The 20689-nt window shown below is 34.2% G+C and overlaps 1 protein-coding gene across 7 annotated transcripts in view; it reads right to left on the bottom strand.

Moving 5' to 3' along the window:
* The window catches only part of CCDC102B (coiled-coil domain containing 102B), a 138583-nt gene that overhangs the window by 70066 nt on the left and 47828 nt on the right, over positions 1-20689 (bottom strand). For all 7 annotated transcript variants that reach the window (XM_038525821.1, XM_038525824.1, XM_038525820.1 and 4 more), the window contains one exon: positions 15875-15983. In XM_038525821.1, coding sequence (XP_038381749.1) covers positions 15875-15983 — 109 coding nt within the window. The remainder of the gene's footprint in view (positions 1-15874; positions 15984-20689) is intronic.

Below are 20689 nucleotides of genomic sequence, written 5' to 3' on the forward strand. Positions count from 1 at the left end.
ATTAAATATTGCCTGAAGTAACGCATAATTACTACAGTAAGAAACTAAGAAAAACAAATACTCATGTTTGAATATATTTTCTTGCTGTTAAAGTATGTGTTTTAACTTCGCCAACTAAAAAATTAGTGCCAAGTTTGGTTATAGTGAAAGAAGGTCTTACGTTTCTGTAAAGCCTTAGAAATTGAAAAAATTGTTTTTTGCTTTCTGATTTAGTCCTTTTCTATTAAACATGAACTAGTAGCCTATACATCTGTCAAAACCTAAGTGTTCATTTATGGAAAATACTTTAAAATGTTTATCTCTTGCTTCAGGCATGAACAAAACAGCTAAATATTAATATTTTTGTTGTAGGGAATAGAAAATTACACCTCTTAATACTTTTTTTCTAAATGAGGCTTCCATAAAAAATATCAGCATAATGTTTATGTCTTTATTGAGTTATGGCAGGAAGAGTGGCTGAGATAGCAGATTACAGAAACTGTATTCAAAAAACAACATAAAGTGGAGAATCCAGTCAAAATTCCATTTATATGAAATGTCCAGAATCGGCAAATCTATTCAATTGGATTAGTGATCACTTAAAGCTATGGTGGTTGGAGGGCAATTCTAATGGGTATGACGTTTCTTTTTGGACTGATGAAATGTTTTAATGTTGATTGTGGTGATGGTTGTACAACTCTGTAAATACACTGCTACTGAACTGTGCTCTTTAAATGGACGAGTTGTACAGTATGTGAATTATATCTCAATAAAGCTGTTAAAATATGTAAAGAGCAAAGATTACTTCGTCGAAAGAATTATAGCAATTATGCCTTCTACTTTAATTTTAAATCTCAAAGAGCATCTGTTAGGAGCATTCCTAATGAAATGACCTGAAGCACAAAATAAGTTTTCACCTCTTAATTTGTCTCATGGCATCCCTATCTGAGGAAAAATTAAAAAGCCTACTCACTCATTTCTCTGTCTCTTTCATTATTTAACACTGAGATGGTGGTTCAAAGTGAATTTGATACTTCCCAAACTCATTCTCCATCAATATTAAAATTGAATTAAACCTAGGATTTAAGTCTAAAATGCATACAATGCTGTTTACTTTTTATGTACATAAGTCACTCTTGGAAACATTCCATCTTATATAATTTTTCACTAATTTAAGGTTTGTTAATGCATTTCTCCTCTCCCCTAACATATGGCATTTTTGAAATCTTTGGAGATAAGAGCCTGACCTGTGCAAATCTTTCCCATGACCAAATAGCTGACAATACACTTTTCTTCTTTGGGATTTGGTGTCTTTTTATGTAAACAATGCAATATGTAGAATCAGCAAAAGTCATCTATGTAGTGGTGGTTGGAGGGGGGGGGGGGGGCGGTGGAGAAAGCCAGAACAATGGAAAATAGGCCAAAAGCAAGGAGTTAGAAACCTCCAGCAACTCTCCTTCCCTTGCCCTAAAACATTTACCCCATCCTCATTAAGCACTTCTCACTGAGTCAGATTCAGGTAGTGGAAGATGAGTATTGTCTAGGTGAAGAAATAAAAAGCAAGCAGGCACTTGTAATAAGTGCTAAAATAACAGAGTGGAACACCAGGAATCACACTATGCAGAAGAAAGCCATCTCCTGGAGTTTGGGAGGTTGAGTTAAGGGAAAGCAAAGGAACATGAGGAAATTCAAGTTTTACAGAAGCTGATTATTTTTTTTTACAATTGGGGACAAAGCAAAATTAGGAATGAAAGTAAATATTTATTTAGAATTAGGAAACAACATTACAGATTTTGGAATATCTGACAAATACCATAATATATCACAAAATCCTGATAAATAATATAAAGGTCTAGTAACAACTATTAAATAAAACTAAAAATTTTCCCCAGAATTTTGACTATATACATTTCATCAGCTTTTATTATGACAGTGACTGTGTAATGTCATTTTTAATAAAGAGGTTTGTCTTTCTGCCAGAATAGTTGGTCAGGTTTTTGTGAATTGAACTTAGATAAATAAGCTCACAGGATAACACACAAGCCTAGCTGCTTTTTGGAATATTCCTTTTTTGAAACTTGTACCCCACAAATATTGGTATCCTAGGAATATCTTTTATATGATTTTCTTTTTTGTAATCTAAAGCTTTTACTTACTTATTCATGAGAGACACAGAGAGAGGCAGAGACACAGGCAGAGGGAGAAGCAGGCTCCCTGCAGGGAGCATGATAGTGGGACTCGATCCCAGGACCCCAGGACCATGAACTGAGCCAAAGGCAGATGCTCGACCACTGAATTACCCAGGTGCCCCTCTTTTATATGATTTTCATTTAAAAGTATCAAGTTTGTTTCTGAGAGGAAAGAACTTCCATAATGACTAGGAACATATAACAAACACGTCTAAAAATATGTCCCTCTATATGCATACTGTATGTAACTTCAGTTCAATTTCAACTTGGTAAGACCCCAAATATTTCCACAGCTACTTTATGTCCAACATAGAAGAGGATAAGCATGTTAGGGGCAAATTCAGAGTGGACAGATACAGAGATTTAAACAAGTATGTCTTAATTATCTTATTTTTGAAAATTACACAAAAATATATGATCATATTTACAACTTGCTAGGATGCCAAGGTCCTAGAAGGGTCCATGTCAGGGGCATGGAGCTGAAACTTCATCTTGTTTGTACAGTGGCCTTTGCAGAGGAGGAACCATGCTCCTTCTCCTTTGTAGAACAGAAAGTAGTGTGGTTCAAAACGCTAAATCACCAAGTAACAAGTGTCTTTCTTTTAACACAGTTTTTTTTTTCCATAATACATAAAGAAATTACTTTCAAGTTAATCTACCAGTCAATATGAAAAATAAGTAAAATAAAGTATACATTCCATTTCACAATTTATGTTGCTAACTAGGAACACATGTAACTCTTTCAGTGCCAATAATACAGCTGGCCAAAAAGGAACAAATCATTAGATGGGAAGAAACCAGGACTTCAGCAAGTAGATCTGGGTAACCTATGGGTTTTTTAATAAGGTTGGTGCATTAGTCAGAGTTCTTCAGAGAAACAGACAAATAGAAGATATATATCATTCTTATTTTATCTTATATACATTATAATCTTTCCAAATATTTTTATTTTTTATTTATTTATTTTTTATTTATTTATTTATTTTTAATTTTTATTTATTTATGACAGTCGCAAAGAGAGAGAGAGAGAGAGGCAGAGACATAGGCAGAGGGAGAAGCAGGCTCCAGCACCGGGAGCCCGACGTGGGACTCGATCCCGGGCCTCCAGGATCGTGCCCAGGGCCAAAGGCATGCACTAAACCGCTGCGCCACCCAGGGATCCCTCCAAATATTTTTAAATTTTAATTTTCCTTAAAGATACTTATCATGAGGAATTGGCTCACACGATTTATGGAGGCTGACAATTCCCAATACTGCAGTTGGCATGCTGAAGAAACCAAGGAGAGCCAGTGGTGAAAGTTCTAGTTAAATTAAAGACCTGAGAACCAGAAGAGCCCGTGATAAGCCCGTGGTAAGGTAGAGTCTGAGTCCAAGAGGCTTGAGACCCGGGAAGGGCTGATGTTTCAGTTCAAGTCTAAAAGTAAGAAAAAAAACTGATGTCCCAGTTGGAAGACAGTCAGGCAGGTGGAGTTCCCTCTTCCTAGCAGGAGGGTCAGCCTTTTTTGTTCTATTCAGGCCTTCGGCTGATTAGATAAGGCCCACTCACATTAGGAAGAGCAATCAGCTACTGATTCAAATGTTAATGTCATCCAAAAACATCCTCACAGACACACCCAGAATAATGTCTGACTAAATATCAGGGGACTCACTGGCTGAGTGAAGTTAATCTGCAACATAAAATGAATGATCACAATTGGTTTTGAGGATCTTAATGGTCCCCCCCAATCCTGCCCTGAGATCTGTTGTTTTACAGAAGCAGATCTCAATTTTGGGTATTTATCAGAATGATGAGCTTCTAAAAATACAGATACATGATAAGCACTCCTATCTAATTAGATCAAAATGTCCAAAGAGTGACCTGGAGATAGATAGATATAGATACAGATATTATCTATATGTATCTATTTGTATTTAAAAATTCCTCTTCATGGATTCTGCTAATTCATTACTAAATGATTCATTCAGTATTAAATGATTATTTATATTTTTTTATAAGATTCAGATTATAGATGGGAGAACCCTCATGAGATTCCACTGGCACTTCATTTCACTTACATTAGAAGAAGTTTTAATGTGAATATATAATTACATTTTTCACTGTTTTTTATCACAATTTCAGAACTATGTTACAAAGGAAAATTGCCTCATGTGACAACTGCGCATTCTAAAGTGCATCCCAAAGAGTACTCTCTGTTCCAGTTTGTCATCTGTGCTTCTTCAGTCCTCCCATATGATCCCTGTAAAAATACCAGCTAACAGAGCCTTCTGTCTCTATGATTTCTTAACTCTCGTTAAAACTACTGATACTAATTAGAATGCACTACAGCCCTGCAGAGGAGTCAGTGATGCTCTGAGTCTCCACCACATGCACAGTCCCTTCTTATCAGAGCAGCCAACCTGAGTTCCTTCCACGTAACTCGCCATGCTCTGAGCTGCTACCCTGGACACAATCCTGCCTGTGCCTCCTTCAGATGCTGCTATCTAGAGGGTGGCCAGTGATCTATGAAATAATCTAAGTCAAGAACTCATTTCAGCAGAGGTAATGATTAAATGAAAAGAAACTGAAAACCACACAAAAACCTACACACAGATGCTCATAGCAGACTTATTCGTAACTGCTAAAACTTGCAACCAAAGATGTCCTTTGGCAAGTTGACGGATAAACAAACTTTGATGCATCCAGACAATGGAATATTATTCAGCACTAAAGAGAAATGAGCTATCAGGGTGTGAAAAGACATGGAGGAAACTTAATTGCATATTACTAGGTAGAAGAAGCCAAACTGAAAAGATTATATAATGTATAATTCCAACTATATACATTCTGGAAAAGGTAAATCTATGAAGACTTAAAAAGATCAGTGGTTGTCAAGGATTAAGGGAGCAAGGAAGGATAAGCAGACAGAGCACAGATTTTTAGGACAGTGACAGTAAAAATACTCTGATACCATAATGATCGATATACATTATTATACATTTGTCTGAACCCACATAAATGTACAACACCACGAATGAACCCTAAGGTAAATGATGAACTTTGGGTGAATATCATATGTCAATGAATGTTCATCCTTGATAAAAAGTGTACCATTCTTGTAAGTGATGTTGATGGTGGGAAGCTAGTATGTGTGGGGGCAGGAGGTATATGGGCAATCTCTACTATGGAGAACAGCATAAAGATCCCTCAAAAAATTAAAAATATTATCATGTGATCCAGCAATCCTACTTATGGGAAAATATCCAAAATAACTGAAATCAGAATCTCTAAGAGATATTTGCATTCTCATGTTCAGTGCAGCATTATTTACAATAGCCAAGATATGTATTTACAAAGATATATTTACAAATGAATTGATAAAGAAAATGTGGAATATACATGTGGTGTAATATCATCTAGCCTTAAAAGGAAGGAAATCCTGCCATTTGCTACAACAGAGATGAACCTACAGGAAACCAGGGTAAGGGAAATAAGTCAGTGACAGAAAGACAGATATTGCATGATTCCTCTTATATGAGGTATCTAAAATGGTCAAACTCATACAAACAAATAATAAAATGGTAGTTGTCAGGGGTTAAGATGGAGAGGGAAAAAAGGCATTGTTTTTTAAAGGGGTATCAAGTTTCTGTTACATGAGATGAATAAGTTCTAGAGATCTGATATGCAGTATAGTACTTACAGTTAATATGGTATCATGCACTTTAAAATACATTAACAGGATATATATCATATTAAGTGTTCTTACCACAACACAGACATACACAGGCACACACATGGACAGACACACACATACACACGAAGAATACAAGATAATTTTAGGAGGTGATGGATATGTTTAGTACTTTGGTTGTGCTAATGATATCACAGACATGCATATGTCCAGACTCATCAAAACGTATACATTAAATATATTTTTTTGCATATCAGTTATGCACCAATAAACCAAAAAATTTTATTAGAACTACTTGGAATTCCAAGAAAAATGCATCTTCCAAACCCCCCAAATCATAAACTCCTAACTCTAGAATCCTTACCCTTAAATTATATATTTGAAAAAAATTTTAAAGTATGTTTCTAAATTTAAAAATGATATGTAATGCATATGAAAAGAATTGGGCAATTTAAAATTCATCATTCCAATATTTTATATCATACAGATTTTTTATTTTTTATTTTTGTAAAGACTTTATTTATTTGACAAAGAGAGAGAGAAACAGAGGACACACAAACAGGGGGAGCAGCAGAGGGAGAGAGAGAAGCAGCTTCCCCACTGAGCAGGGAGCCTGATGTGGGGCTCGATCCCAGGGTCCTGGGATCATAACCTCAGCTGAAGGCAGACGTTTAACTGATTGAGCACCCCCATATTTAAAATGGTATACCATATACTCTTGTTTTAGATCAGGTTTTTTCATTCAGTTGTATATAATCAAATACGTTTGATGTCAGTACATGGTAGGGGTGAAATGGGCATACATGTAGGGAAGAGGAAAGATGGCAGGTGTCTCTGTTCAATCTTCTTTGCAACATGAACTGCTCTTAAGGGTAAGAATATTAATGTTCTTTAGTAAAAGGAGCATTCTCATCTCTAGAATGGTCTTAACTGAATATCCTTGTATAGAGCTATCTTATAGGAAGAGGTAAAACAAGAATCTTTAGATTTATGAGTCATACATTTCTGGAAAATGTCCTGTCAACTGGCATAGAAAATAAAGATGTTTCATAGACCAACTGTCCCCACTCTGTGCAGCCATTATGTAACTAAGAGAACTTAGTTGTTTTTTTTTCTTTTTGACCTACTTTTATTATTAGTCTCAAACTAGTAATTTCTATAATTTGATATCAACTAATTCCTTTGTGTTATGTTTTAATTTTTAAAATAGTTTTGCTTACTTAAATGATGTTGAAACATCTGATTTCAACCTTTTTCTTTTTATATTTAACTGTCAGTATATCTATACCTATCTACATCTTTATATCCACAAGCAAAGTGGGTTCTGAATAACCTAATTTTCTTTCACAATTCTTATAATAGCCTTCGAGTTAAGTAACTCATCACAGTGTTCTGGGTGTTACCTTGGCAATGTCTATAAATTATCCACTAGTAGTTCAATTAATTCTGACTTATGTAATTTAGTGCTTATATTATTTTTAATTAGGTTTGTTTAAAAGGGTCTTGAAGGCACTTATATCAGCAAACTGGTGTCCCATATGCTTCACTGTTCTTAAACATTTACAGAATTCTAATACGGTATTTTATCAGCCTCACTCTTTGGCCTGATAAGCTAATTTATGTCTTGCAAAGAACAAATTGAACAGATTTTCATGATGGGTAGGATGTTAGGGGTGAAGGTTCACTCCAGCACTCTGGAAATTCTAAAATCCTCAGGGATGCAGAGCAGTAGCCTCATCAGGCTAACAAGAGAAGTCTAGGATTTCCACTACCCTCCTTACCCGATAACAACAGTGATCATTCAGGGCATAGGCATATAGAGCTAGAGACAAAACAAGCTGATCACCACAAATTATAACACCATTTATTCATCACTGGCTAGAGGGAGATGAATAAGGCAGATGTGATATATATTATAATGAAGCTGACAGTTCACAGGGAAAGGCATATAGTAAACAAACATAAAATAACTACACATTTTGACAAAGCCTTTTAAAATCTTGCACATTTCTTTGAAGGAATATAGTGAAGGAAGCATTTTTATACTGAAATCTTTCCTTTTTATAAAGTGATATATAAACTGAAGTTAATGGCAAGAAGTGACTGGCCAGTAGGAGGTGAAAGCATTTTGTGTGACTGTTCTAGACAGAGAAAATAGCATGGAGCAAAAGGTACTAGTGAAGATTGTCCAAAGAAAAAGAAAAAGGAAATATAAATACAAATATGAATGTATACACACGTGCACATATATAGATGAGAGAGAGAGAGGTTTATTATAGGAATTGGCTCATGTGGTTATGGAGGCCAAGAGGTCCCAGGATCTGCAGTCTGCATGCTGGAGAACCAGGAGTCAGTGGAGTAAATTCTAGTCCAAGCCCAAAGACTTGAGAATTGGGAGCCAAAGGTATAATTCCCAGTCCAAGTCTGAAAGCCCAGTGTTGGCTGTTTGGGACAGGAGGAAATGAATGTCCCAGTTCAAGCAAGAAGCAATTTTACCCCTTCCTCTGCCTTTATGTTCTATTCAAACCCTCAGCAGATTGGCCTGCCTGCATTGGGGAGGAAGATCTTCTTTACTCAGTATACCATTCAACTGTTAATCTCTGCCAAATATACACACACTCTCTTTTTAAAGATTTTATTTATTTATTTGAGAGAGAGAGAGAGAGAATATAAGCAGGGAGGAGGCTCAGAGGGCAAGGGAGAAGCAAACCCCCCTACACACCCACTGAGCAGGGTCCCAATGCAGGGCTCGATCTCAGGACCCTGGGACCATGACCTGAACTGAAGGTAGATGCTTAACCAACTAAGCCACCCAGGTGTCCCCCAAAGACATTCTCAAAGACACACCAGAAATATTTACCAGAGATCTGAGCACCCCTTAGCCCAGTTGAGTTGACACATAGAATTAATCATCACATGGGACACCTGGGTGGCTCAGCAGGTAGCGCCTGCCTTCAGCCCAGGGCATGATCCTGGAGTCTCAGGATGGAGTCCCACGTCAGGCTCCCTGCATGGAGCCTGCTTCTCCCTCTGCTTGTGTCCCCAACCCCCCCATGAATAAATAAATAAAATTTTTTTTTAATAAATAAAATCTTAAAGAAAAAGAATTAACCATCACAAATCTGACCTTCATCAACACAGCATCCATATGTATCTCTTAAAACTACACTTAATCTTCACATAAAGACCAAAACAATCCATCTAACATGATACATCTCTGTATAGAACTGAAAATGCACTAATCCCTTCTCCAAAAGAGGAAGGGAAGTCCCTGAGTAATGTTTACTCTTCTGATATCCCATAATTTAAACTCTGAAATAAAATTAATAATTCTTAAATACTGATATAAAAGTAATACATCTTATGTTAATGATAGGGAATCAGAGAGGAAAGAAAACAAATATATAAAGAGATAGGGCACAGTGTTGGTTTCTGCTGCTGGCAGACAGAAGAATAGGGAGAAAGACATATTCATAGCAAAATAAGGAAAAACTACTGATGACTTCATTTCTATAACTGGTCATCTGGTTGTAGCTACTTTCTTCAACCATTCATTCTGTATTCCCTTTGTCTTCAGCAAGCACCTAGATGGTCATGGTTCTTTACCTGATGGGATGACCCAAACCTTCATTCCCAAAGGCACAGGGCCTTTATTAATCCTGCCTGCATTGAATTGTTACAGTTTTCCATCAACCGTAATCACAGAACATGGTAATGCTGACTCCTTAAGGGATTTCCTACACTCCTGATATACTCTTCCTCAGTTCCATGGTGTAGCACCAATCCAAATTCCCCTGGTAGTCAGGAGCAATCACTCCACCTGGCACAGGAACAAGTATCATCAGTTGATAAGAAGAAGAAGAAGAAGAAGAAGAAGAAGAAGAAGAAGAAGAAGAAGAAGAAGAAGAAGAAGAAGAGGAAGAAGAAGAAGAAGGAAGAAGAGAGGAAGAGGGAGAAGGAGAAGAAGAAGTGAAATCATGTAGATGACAGTAAATAGTAAAGGGAGGGGAGCTTTTTTCTCTCTACTTAAAGTATGCATTCCTCTGGATGGTCAACTATTTGCCTACAAATTCAGGTGTCCCTCCATCTGTTACTTCTTCTTTCCCAGGAGAAGGAGGAGGAGGAGGAGTTATCTCACTGGTGAGTTTAAATGAGAAATCAGGCACCTAGAGCTCTACTCCTTCCCTCCCATTTTTAGGGTAAAAGAGATCTGCAAGAAGCACACCTTGCATAATCTTTCTCAAACACAAAAGATGAAAAGTGAAAGGGACTCACATGAAAAACAGGTCTCAACCTGTTTAGCCCATTTGTGGGGATGTAAGTCAAGCTCTTTAATATGGATTTTAGGATTAGGAAGCTCACTTTCCCTTAAATATAAGTCTTATCAGTAATAATGAAGGTAATACATTAATTAATATATTTATTAATAGGAGCACCTAGATAGCTCAGTTGGGTAAGCATCTGCCTTTGGCTCAGGTCCTGATTCCACAGTCCTGGAATGGAGCTCCATGTCTCTTGGGCTCCCTACTCAGTGGGCAATCTGCTTCTCCCTCTCCCCCTACCCTTCCTCCCACTTGTGTTCTGTCTCACATGCACTCTCTCTCTTTCTCAAATAAATAAGTCTTTAACTATATGTGTGTGTATACATATATATTTATATTTATCAATAAGATAACATATTAATCAGTAAATGTTACTAATTATGTAATATATTGTTTCCTGCATTAGGAACTGGTTTGATGGTTACAAAATTCACTTTGTCTTTTTTTTTTTTTAAGTATATAGCTTGAAGACATTTCCTAACATTCCTTACAATTAGGTATCACTATGCAAATGAGTACTTGCCTGTGGGTTATAAGGTACACCAGACCCAAGCCTAGAGCACAAAGCATCTCCATATGATTCCCATTCTCTTTTTTCTAATCTTGCTTGGATGCAGAGTATTCAGTTGCATGACCTCTGAGAGCCCAGGGGACAGAGAGTCACTGTATAGAAGGAGAAGGCTACCCTCCAAAGGGAGTATATGTGAGTCAAAAATAATCATTCATTGGGTCCTACCTGCTGAAATTCGGGACACTGCTTGTTAAAGCAGCTAGGGTTGAAAAGAGTGGTATCATTATCAGAAGACATCCTTTGAATTGTCAACATCTGGTGGTTTAACCAGGTGGATTCAGATTTCCTTAGACTTCCGATTACTTGGAGGGACGCATACTTTAAGTACAAGGGAATTCACTGAAGAATTTGAAGCAAGGGTGTAATATGATCCAATTTATGTTTTTAAAAATATCACGCTAGTTGCTGGATGGAAAAATAAAAAGTCAACAGTGATGGATAAGAGACGACAGGAGGGGGCAAAGTAGGAGATCTGAAGGTTATGATGAGGAAAGCAATAGAGAGGGAACGTAGTGGTAGGAGCTACCATTTAGGGTTAGAACTGAGAAGACATTAAGAATTTTTATCATTTCTATGGAGTAATTTAAGCCACAAAATAGCAAAATGACAGTTTTTGAAGAAGTTTTGCACTCGCAGCTGTACTAACACTTCACCATACACCTATTTCAAGTAAGTATCTTCGAGGACCCTTTCCTTATGTATGCAGAACAGTTCCCATAATGGCAAGGAAAGAAAAGCAAAAATAAACTATTGGGACTATATCACAGTAAAAAAAAAGTTTCTGCACAGCAAAGGAAATAGTCAACAAAACTAAAAGACAACCTATTGAAAGGGAGAAGATATCTGTGAATGACATATCTGAGAAAGCGTTACTATCAAAAATAAAGAACTCATACAAGTCAACACCCAAAAACGAATAATCCAATTAAAAATGGTCAGAAGACATGAACAGATATTTCTACAAAGAAGACATACAGATGGCCAAAAGACACAGGAAATGAGGCTCAATACCACTCATTATCCGGGAAATGCAAATCAAAACCACAATGAGTTATCACCTCACACCTGTCAGAATGGCTAAAATAAAAAACAAGTGTTGGCAAGGATGTGGAGAAAAAGGAACCTTCGTGCACCAAGGAATGTAATTTGGTACAGCCACTGTGGAAAAAAGTACGGAGGTTCCCCAAAAAATTAAAGATAAAAATACTGTGTATACAACAATTACACTGATGGTATTTACCCAAAAAAATGAAATACTAATCCACAAAGGTATATACACCCTTGCATCTATTGCGTTATTTACAATTGCCAAGAGAGGGAAGCAACCTGTGTCAGCTGACATAATCTTTTAAAAAGTGAAGGTATCTTTGATGAAACTTCAGTAAAAAATAAAGAAAGAAAAAAAATCTTATTTCTGAAAAAAAATAAAAGTACTAGTGTAGAATTTTAGCTACATATAATGCTAATTCTAACCTTCTATTACCCTCAAATCAGAAAGGTGTTTTGAGATATTTGAGATTATACTTTAATGGCAGCTCTTAGTGTCATATACAGTCCCACAAAGCCTATCTCTATCAGTATTTAATATAAATCTTTATAAAACAACATTGTAAATTATAAACTACTGGAAACATTGTTATTATCATTGTTTATCAAATTCCTTGATAAAATCCTATAGAATATACTGGTGAAAGCACAAAATTTTCAAAGACAGATTACATTTTTAAAGTTACATTTAATTTTTCAGTTTGAGACCAGTTTTAAAATGTTAGCAGTATTCTACACATATGGTAAGATATCTTTCATTAAGGAGAGAATCAGTCATTTATTGTTAAAGCAAAAGTAGCATAATTATTTGTAATCAATATTACTTCCATGAATATTTGATTCTCTAAATGATAAGATTTCATGAAAATGACCATTTAAAAAAATTGGAATTCATGATGTAATTCCAAATCAATACTTACAGATGTGCAAAGGAAAAGCTGAATAAGTATTAAATTCAGCATGGGAGTAGCATTTGGAACATAATCATCTCTACCACTCATTGTCTTGGTTGCATTTTAAATACTTATTAGATTTTACAATTGCATTCTTATATTTACTCTTCTCTAAATGTCAGTGATTTAAGAATGATTTCTCTCTACAGATGCCAGATTTTCAAATACATTTTTAAAAACCTTGGTCTATTAAGCACATCTGTTTCCAACTCCAAAAATTGCCAATCTTTCTATCACCAGTTCCTAGCCAGGCATGTATTTGCTTGTAACAGTTTCAGGCATCTAAAACAGAATTACACTTGTGTTCAAAATTTTTTTATAGATGAAGAGCTACAGTGAAAGTGAAGGTCATTTATCATAATTTTTGAAGAATGGAGTAAGAAGAGAGAATTCATATGAAGCTCCAAAGGCTGCATCATGACATGTTTCCGGATTGTCAATCAACTGAATAGAAACTTTCAATATTTTACACTTATACTCTACAATCCCATTTCTAAATGTACCAAAAAATTCTTCTTGTTCTAATCTATTATAAAGCAATTAGACAAAGTACATACAAAAATTGCATATGACAGTGTTTTTGTTTATTCAGTTTTTAAATACTTTCAAATATTCCACAATATTTTATAAGATAATTTAAACATATGTTCATACCACATCTCTTCATAAAAGCTTTAAAGAATATCACAAATTCCATTTCTAGGGAGTGGAGAGAGCTATTAAAAAATAATCTCATATAAATAATTCAATGTTTTTTCTTTATTTCTATAAAATTAACTTTCCATCATCTACAGTAAACTTTTTTTATTCATTGTCACTTCCACTCAGTGTTCAAATTTGTAGTTCACTGAACTGAAACTTGCACTCAAAGTTTAAATAGTTGAACAAATCTCACAACAATGTTGAGGTTTTCCTGTTCCAAACACCCTATAATTTTATCTAGTAAAAGGATCAGATTTGTACTAATACATATTTCTGTATGGGTTTCAAATTGTAGACCCATTTTACACTGTAAAATGCTACATTGGTTTTATCTTTTCTCATCTATAAAGCTTTGTTAAAGTAGACATGTTCCGACTTAACGTCCAAAATATCATCTTTGAATATAAAACATTAAACATCTTAAAATATACATATCCCTTTGTAAACCAACTCAACATTACGACTTTTTTCCAAACCAGTTACTATACAAATGTTAAATTACTTGAAAAAAAAGCCTTAAAAAACGAACTTTATCAGGTCTGCACTGTCCACTAGTGGCAAGAGATAGTAACTGCACATTTCTTTTAAAATTCAATTTAAAACCCATTCTACCTTCAATATTATCTTTCTCAATCAAATTTAGAGACCACTGTATTATAAGGGCAAATACATAGAAACTCTAAACATAATATTTTTGTGTTGTGAACTATTTTCCCTGTATAACATTAATTTACTGTCTTTGGTCAGACTCAGAGACATCATGTTCAGTTAGGTACCTGGGAATATAAATACTAGGATCCATATATAAATGTATGTGTATGTGTACACACACATACATTGTGTGTGTGTATATTATATATATGATTTATATATGTGATGTACATATTTATATATATGATTTATATATGATATATATATATATATATATATATATATATAAACCTAAAGTTTGAGCTAGAAACAAAACAACTCTGACAATCTAACATGAACATATAAAGAAGAGGTAAACTTTATGTAGCAAAGCCTTAATTATTTAACTTACCCCTCATTGAGAAATATTCTCAAACAGTCTGTAGCTCTCTCTGAAATTGCCTTTTGTTAATAAATGATTTTTAAGCAGGAAATATTTGCTCTAAAATATTAGGAAAAGCTCTCCCTCCTTTTAAATCTCAGTGGTCCAATGTGTTAACATCTGACTATTTCTGAACCAGTGCATGATAATTACGACACTCGACATCAGAATGCTTGCATATGACTCAGAAGTCAGGCATATGCTTCAAACAAGGTTCCTCATGGGATTTCAGCAAACTTAAGTTAATGACTCTAGGGCACCTGGGTGGCTCAGTGGCTGAGCATCTGCTTTTGGCCCAAGTGGTGATCTTGGGGTCCTGGAATCGAGTCCCACATCAGGCCCCCTTCCCTCATCAGGGAGCCTGCTTCTCCCTCTGCCTGTGTCTCTGCCTCTCTTTCTGTGTCTCTCATGAATAAATAAATAAAATATTTTTTAAAAAGTTAATGACTCTAAACTTTACCACCTGCTGGAAACAAACCTGAAGCATCATTAATGTGGATTTCATAAACAAAGAGATGTATTACTTACCAATTTTTTTTTTAAATGGACGTAATAGTGTTTTTGATTAAAGCACAGTTACATAACTGATTACTTACCTTCTTTAGACAGCTGGTCAAGGTACATATGATCTGTAGGCATGTGTGTGTGTCTGTGTGTGTGTATATGTACAGATATAATGTATAACATATAGTATATAATTAATGTAATACACATATAAATACACATACATATATATACACCCCAACTAAATGTTGACTCATTTGAAGCTTTTGGCTTATTATTTTGTTAGGATTTTTCTTTTCTTTGCTCATTATTCTATCCCACATGCTTACCTGGAACAATGCTTTGGTGCACACAAAACGTACAATTAATATTGTTTAAACAATGAATATTAATAAATCATTGAAATGGGAAAGGTTCGTGACAGCATTTTATTGATGAAAATGCAAAGGGAAAGTATAAAGGCAAGTAGCTGATCCTGAATAGCCATACAGTCAATATTAAAAGAACTTAGGTGCACTTGAGATATATTGATATTTTCAGACTGCTACCTAAACGAGTAAAGTAAAATTGTTTATTATAAGTGCTAGGATATAATGACTCTTTAGCAGTCCCCTCACATGAGCCTGACATAGAAAGTTAATTGTGTCACGTTCATTAAAAACATACATTATTTAGAACAAGATTTCTTATGAGTTGAGTTTGACTAAGTTCACATGGACATGTCAGCTAAAATATCCCTCTGATGGAGGAAATTCAATTTTTTTAACCTTTCCTCTTGTTTATAGAGCTTTCTGCCCATGAGGTTACATATCTGAACAGAGAAAACTGTCAGTTTCATTTCTTCCTCTACATTGTATGCCTTCATACCTCTTTCAGATTTTTTGGCTTTGATTCTTTCAGTTCTTCATACTTCCATTTCCACACAGACAAAGCTGACTCCAGTCGTTCTATTTCTTTTTCCAAAGATGAACGCATTCTAAATAAAGAATTAAGAGCAAAAGAGTCTTACAATTTAAAAATAATTTTAGGAACACATTCAATTTTTGATTTTTTTTTTTTTTAGATTTTTATTTATTTATGATAGTCACAGAGAGAGAAAGAGAGAGAGGCAGAGACATAGGCAGAGGGAGAAGCAGGCTCCATGCACCGGGAGCCCGATGTGGGATTCGATCCCAGGTCTCCAGGATCGCGCCCTGGGCCAAAGGCAGGCGCCAAACCGCTGCGCCACCCAGGGATCCCCAATTTTTGATTACCTATTTTCCTTATCTTTATACTCGTATATGACCATTATAATCACAAAAAAAAACTTTTCTAGCTAAAAAATTATAAATGATGAGTAAAACTTGGTTTAGTTTTTTATTCTGTTAATTAGTATTAGAGTAAGTTAAGCATTTTTAATTTTCCTTTGCCATTATCAAAGTATTTGAGTTTCTGCCAGCTTTCTCCTCTATTATTCATGCCTTTCTCTCATTCTCTTATTCATATTGTTTCCTTATTTAGGAGGATATATATATATATTTCTAATTTTAACATGGCTTTTATCAACTTCATATTGTGACTATATATAAATAAAGAAATCATCCTTTGATATGAAAGAGAATGCTAAGGAGTCCACATAAGAATTTAAGAAATCATTTACTGGAGATATAAAAATACTTTTTAAAAATATTTGCAATTTTGTTTTAATGAAAAAATTTCACTTGGATCTTTATTTTAAATAATTGGATTAATTTATCCATTTCTACAACAAATGACAGAATTAGAATTGAAATCTGGTCTTTTAATATCTTCAATTATTGATTTTTTTTGTATGCCCATATGTCTATCAGAGTGATTCACTGAAAATAATTGTTTACTTCTGGTTGTAATTAGCATATATTGACCTTTGCAGATGGCCAATCTTCATCTGTGTGGTGCATCAGATTACTGTTAAAAAATGTAGTGTTTTTTCTACTTCCACGGACAGAGTTGCTTTATTCAATCCTTGCTTCTAGGTTTTGACAATAGGATATTAGCAGATATGACAGACCCAGATGTTTGAAAAGAATCTGTGTGGTTGGGCTTCTTGTCTCATGTCTCAGCCATCACTGTGAAAAGAGTTTCCCCGAGGAATTGCTGTCCCCAAATAAAAACATAAAGCAGATCTGAGCCCAACCTTACCATGGAGACAAACCCAGCTGGCCCACCTTTTTTGTCCATATGGGCAAAATAAATAATTGTTTTAGGCCACTGAATTTTATGGTGTGTGTGTGTGTGTGTGTGTGTGTGTGTGCACGCTCAGGTTGTTTTATTGTATTTTTTTCTGCAGCAAATATAACTGATATAGAAAATGATACTTAAAAGGGGGATGCTAGAGGAAAAATGGTGATAAAGCATAAGCAGCTGGAAAAAAAAATGGTGATATGTGTTATTTGGTGGTGAAAGACATGATGAAATCATCACTTGCAGTGATTTGGAAAATGGAAAATGTGCCTGACACCATCAATGGAATGCTAGTGGGCACCATGTGGCTGAGCCTTCAAAATGTTTATGCAACTGGTTTTACCTTCTTGTATTTTGGCCACAGCAATGGGAAGTACATAGCAATGTGGACTCACTGCTCCCAGTGGGAGTATGAGAGACAGGGATCATAACCAGCCTCCCCTGCAGAGCCTCGTCTGGATCAAGCAGCCTTTAGTTGGCTCACAGACTCCAGCTGAATAAAGTCTGATTGTTGTATACCACTGAGATTTTGTGGTTGTTAGTTACAACCTTATTGTAATTAACCAGTATACACACTTGGGTCTATTTCAGTGATAATATCAGTAGAAGTTTCTTAGAAACATGTTCATAGACCTAGAAGATGCATCCAGAATCAAAATTGAATGAAGTTTACATATTTATGAGAAATATGAATCTTCCATAGCAATACTGTGAAAATAATTCAAAATAGAATTAGGTCATAAATATATTAGTTTAATCCAATCAGTGGATAAGTAGCTTATTAAAAAGTTATATAATTATATTTGCATGAACCTTTGAGAATGTGAGCATTAGCTAAGTTTTAACCTCAGAAGACTCAGGTTGCAAAAACACCGACACCATTTATTAGACTATAATTTTGAATCTCCTATTAACAGCAAATACATTAAAATTAACAAACAAAAGGGCTTGATATGAAAGTCTAGGTCCTATGAACACTGTCTATGAATGTCTACAGCTCCAGATAACAACTTCAGCCCAAAATCCTTATAGATAAGCAGACCCAGCCAGTTAATGACATCCAAGTTACTTTCCAAGATATTATTTTTATCTTAGTGACTATGGTTAGGATTTCAAGAATGAGATTAAGTATAGAAATAATGAACAAACTGCCAAATACTAATGTTTGGTGTCACACTTAAACAGAACATGAAAAAAATCACTGTACATTAAAATATGTTATATATTTGGCATTTGGATAATTTTAAGGTTTTCAAATGATAAGTCATATTTGAATATTTAAGAGAAATTGAGTATTGACTTAGACTTGTAATTTCAGTTGCAAAAATAAGAAAATTTCACTAAATTTGTAACTTCACTGGAATGTTTAAGAATCACTGTACTCTTAATTTACTAGAGTTGCATGAGTAGAACATGGGAATCTCTATTTTTGTCAGGGATTGAAAATTTTAAAAAGGAAAAGGAATATAGTAAATAAAGTGATTTTATTAAAGGATACTAATTAACTACATTTGTGTAATAAGCATACATTGATAAATTATCTCAAAATTTATTAGTAGAATAATATAAAATTTACTTGAAAAATTGAGAAAAGTCTACACTTTAAAATTTAGGATCATACATGTTCAGAAATCACCATCAGTTCTTAACATTGCAGTTTAAAAGATCAAATGATAATGTTAGCAAAAAGGCTCACATTACAGTAAAAATGATTTATTATTATTGTAGAATAAATGTTGATTCTTAAAAATGTCATAAAAAGTATTGGGGTAAATATTCTTTCAGAATTTTATAAGAGGTTCAAGAAGAGTACTGCAAACTATATATTAATTAAGCTTTTAATCTTAATTATACAGAAACATAGAAATATTCTAAAGATAGAATTATATCTAGATTACACCTAGACCTAGAATTAGTCAAAACCAGTTCATAAAATAAAAATAATATAATTTTGCCCAAATGTGTTATAAGGAAATAGATTCTTATGCCTTATTTAAGACATATTAGTAATATTTATAATATAGTATTATTTATCTCTTCATGTATGCATCTTAAATATAATAACTAATATTTATTAGTTTACTGAAATAAAATTATGTGTTTTTATTACATAAGATGGTATAATTTAGTCTAAGAAGTGAAAGGAAAGGCAATTCATAAACATGTATTTAATGATATAGCGATGCTTGGATATTTTTAGCAAATTTATACAACTAAAATATTTTTAGTTGACTCTATGCAAGCAAACATTGAGGACATAAGGACCCTGCACACTTAAATTTATGCAGCAGAGGGCACTCTTTAAATTCTTAATTTCTGGCCTAATCAATTTATTCTATATTTTAGAGGAATTTCCAAAATTACTAACTATGCAGTTAAATTTATAATTGAAATTTAAATTATCATCAGATCATTTGAACTATTAAGGCAAAGAAAAAAACTTATTTTACTCTATAAAGAATATTGCATATTTAAAAAATAGTAAGATAAAGTTCAGCCAAAATGTAGTATTTTTAATATGATGATATAAACTTTTAAAGATCTCATTGCTGAAATATATAAAATTTGAAGAACTAAAAGATAAAGTGTAAACCAAAATGATTTTTCTGGAAAGGTATTATTATATTTCTATACAATCCTTTGATAGTTATGATGATCCCACAATAATTGAACATAAAACTTGGACATATATATATAGACAAAAATTTAGCCAAAATATTTTTCAGGGATGAAAATTCCTGAAACACTAATATTTGGGGATAAAAGTAATCACTTTTGAACTGTGCGAAATTTTATTGTAAAATAACAAGTACTTTCTTAAAGTTCTATCAATATTTGTTTTTGCCAGACAAAAACAAATTAACTTATAATAACATCTAAATATTAATTTTTCTATTAGTCTAAACTGTAGTTAGTATCAAACTATAAATAATAAAAAAGTTTTAAATATGTTTTTAATCAGCAACATATTTGTCATTTTGTGACTCTACTCTCAAGTATTAACAATTATATCCTTAGCATTTTTAGCATCTTTCAGCAAATAGCCAAGCCATATATAGTTAATTTAATTAGAAAAGAGATGAATTTTTAAAATACTATGAAACTCAGAAATATCCAAAATGATCAGAGACCAAGACTCTGAGATGATCCAGCCAGGAACAAAGGATTTGCTCTCATGCCACAGAGCTGATCCTATGAAGACCCCACTGCCTGTTGCCTGTCCACTTTCTTGGTATCAAATATGTGTCTAATGAGTAAATATTTCGAATTAGCCAATATAAGTAAAGTAGTAAAGGATATTATTAGCTCAAAGAATCTTTTTGAGGAAACTCTGGGAAGATCCAGAGAAGCAAATGGGGAACCTGCACAGCAAGAAATACCAAAGATGATGCCATAGCAATCTTCCCATCAGTATTTCATTGCAGCCACCATTTAGGTACGGGCATCACAGCATGACCTCAATACCACCAACTCCAGACA

Source organism: Canis lupus, chromosome 1, assembly GCF_011100685.1.
Source record: "Canis lupus familiaris isolate Mischka breed German Shepherd chromosome 1, alternate assembly UU_Cfam_GSD_1.0, whole genome shotgun sequence".
Taxonomy (NCBI): Eukaryota; Metazoa; Chordata; class Mammalia; order Carnivora; family Canidae; genus Canis; species Canis lupus.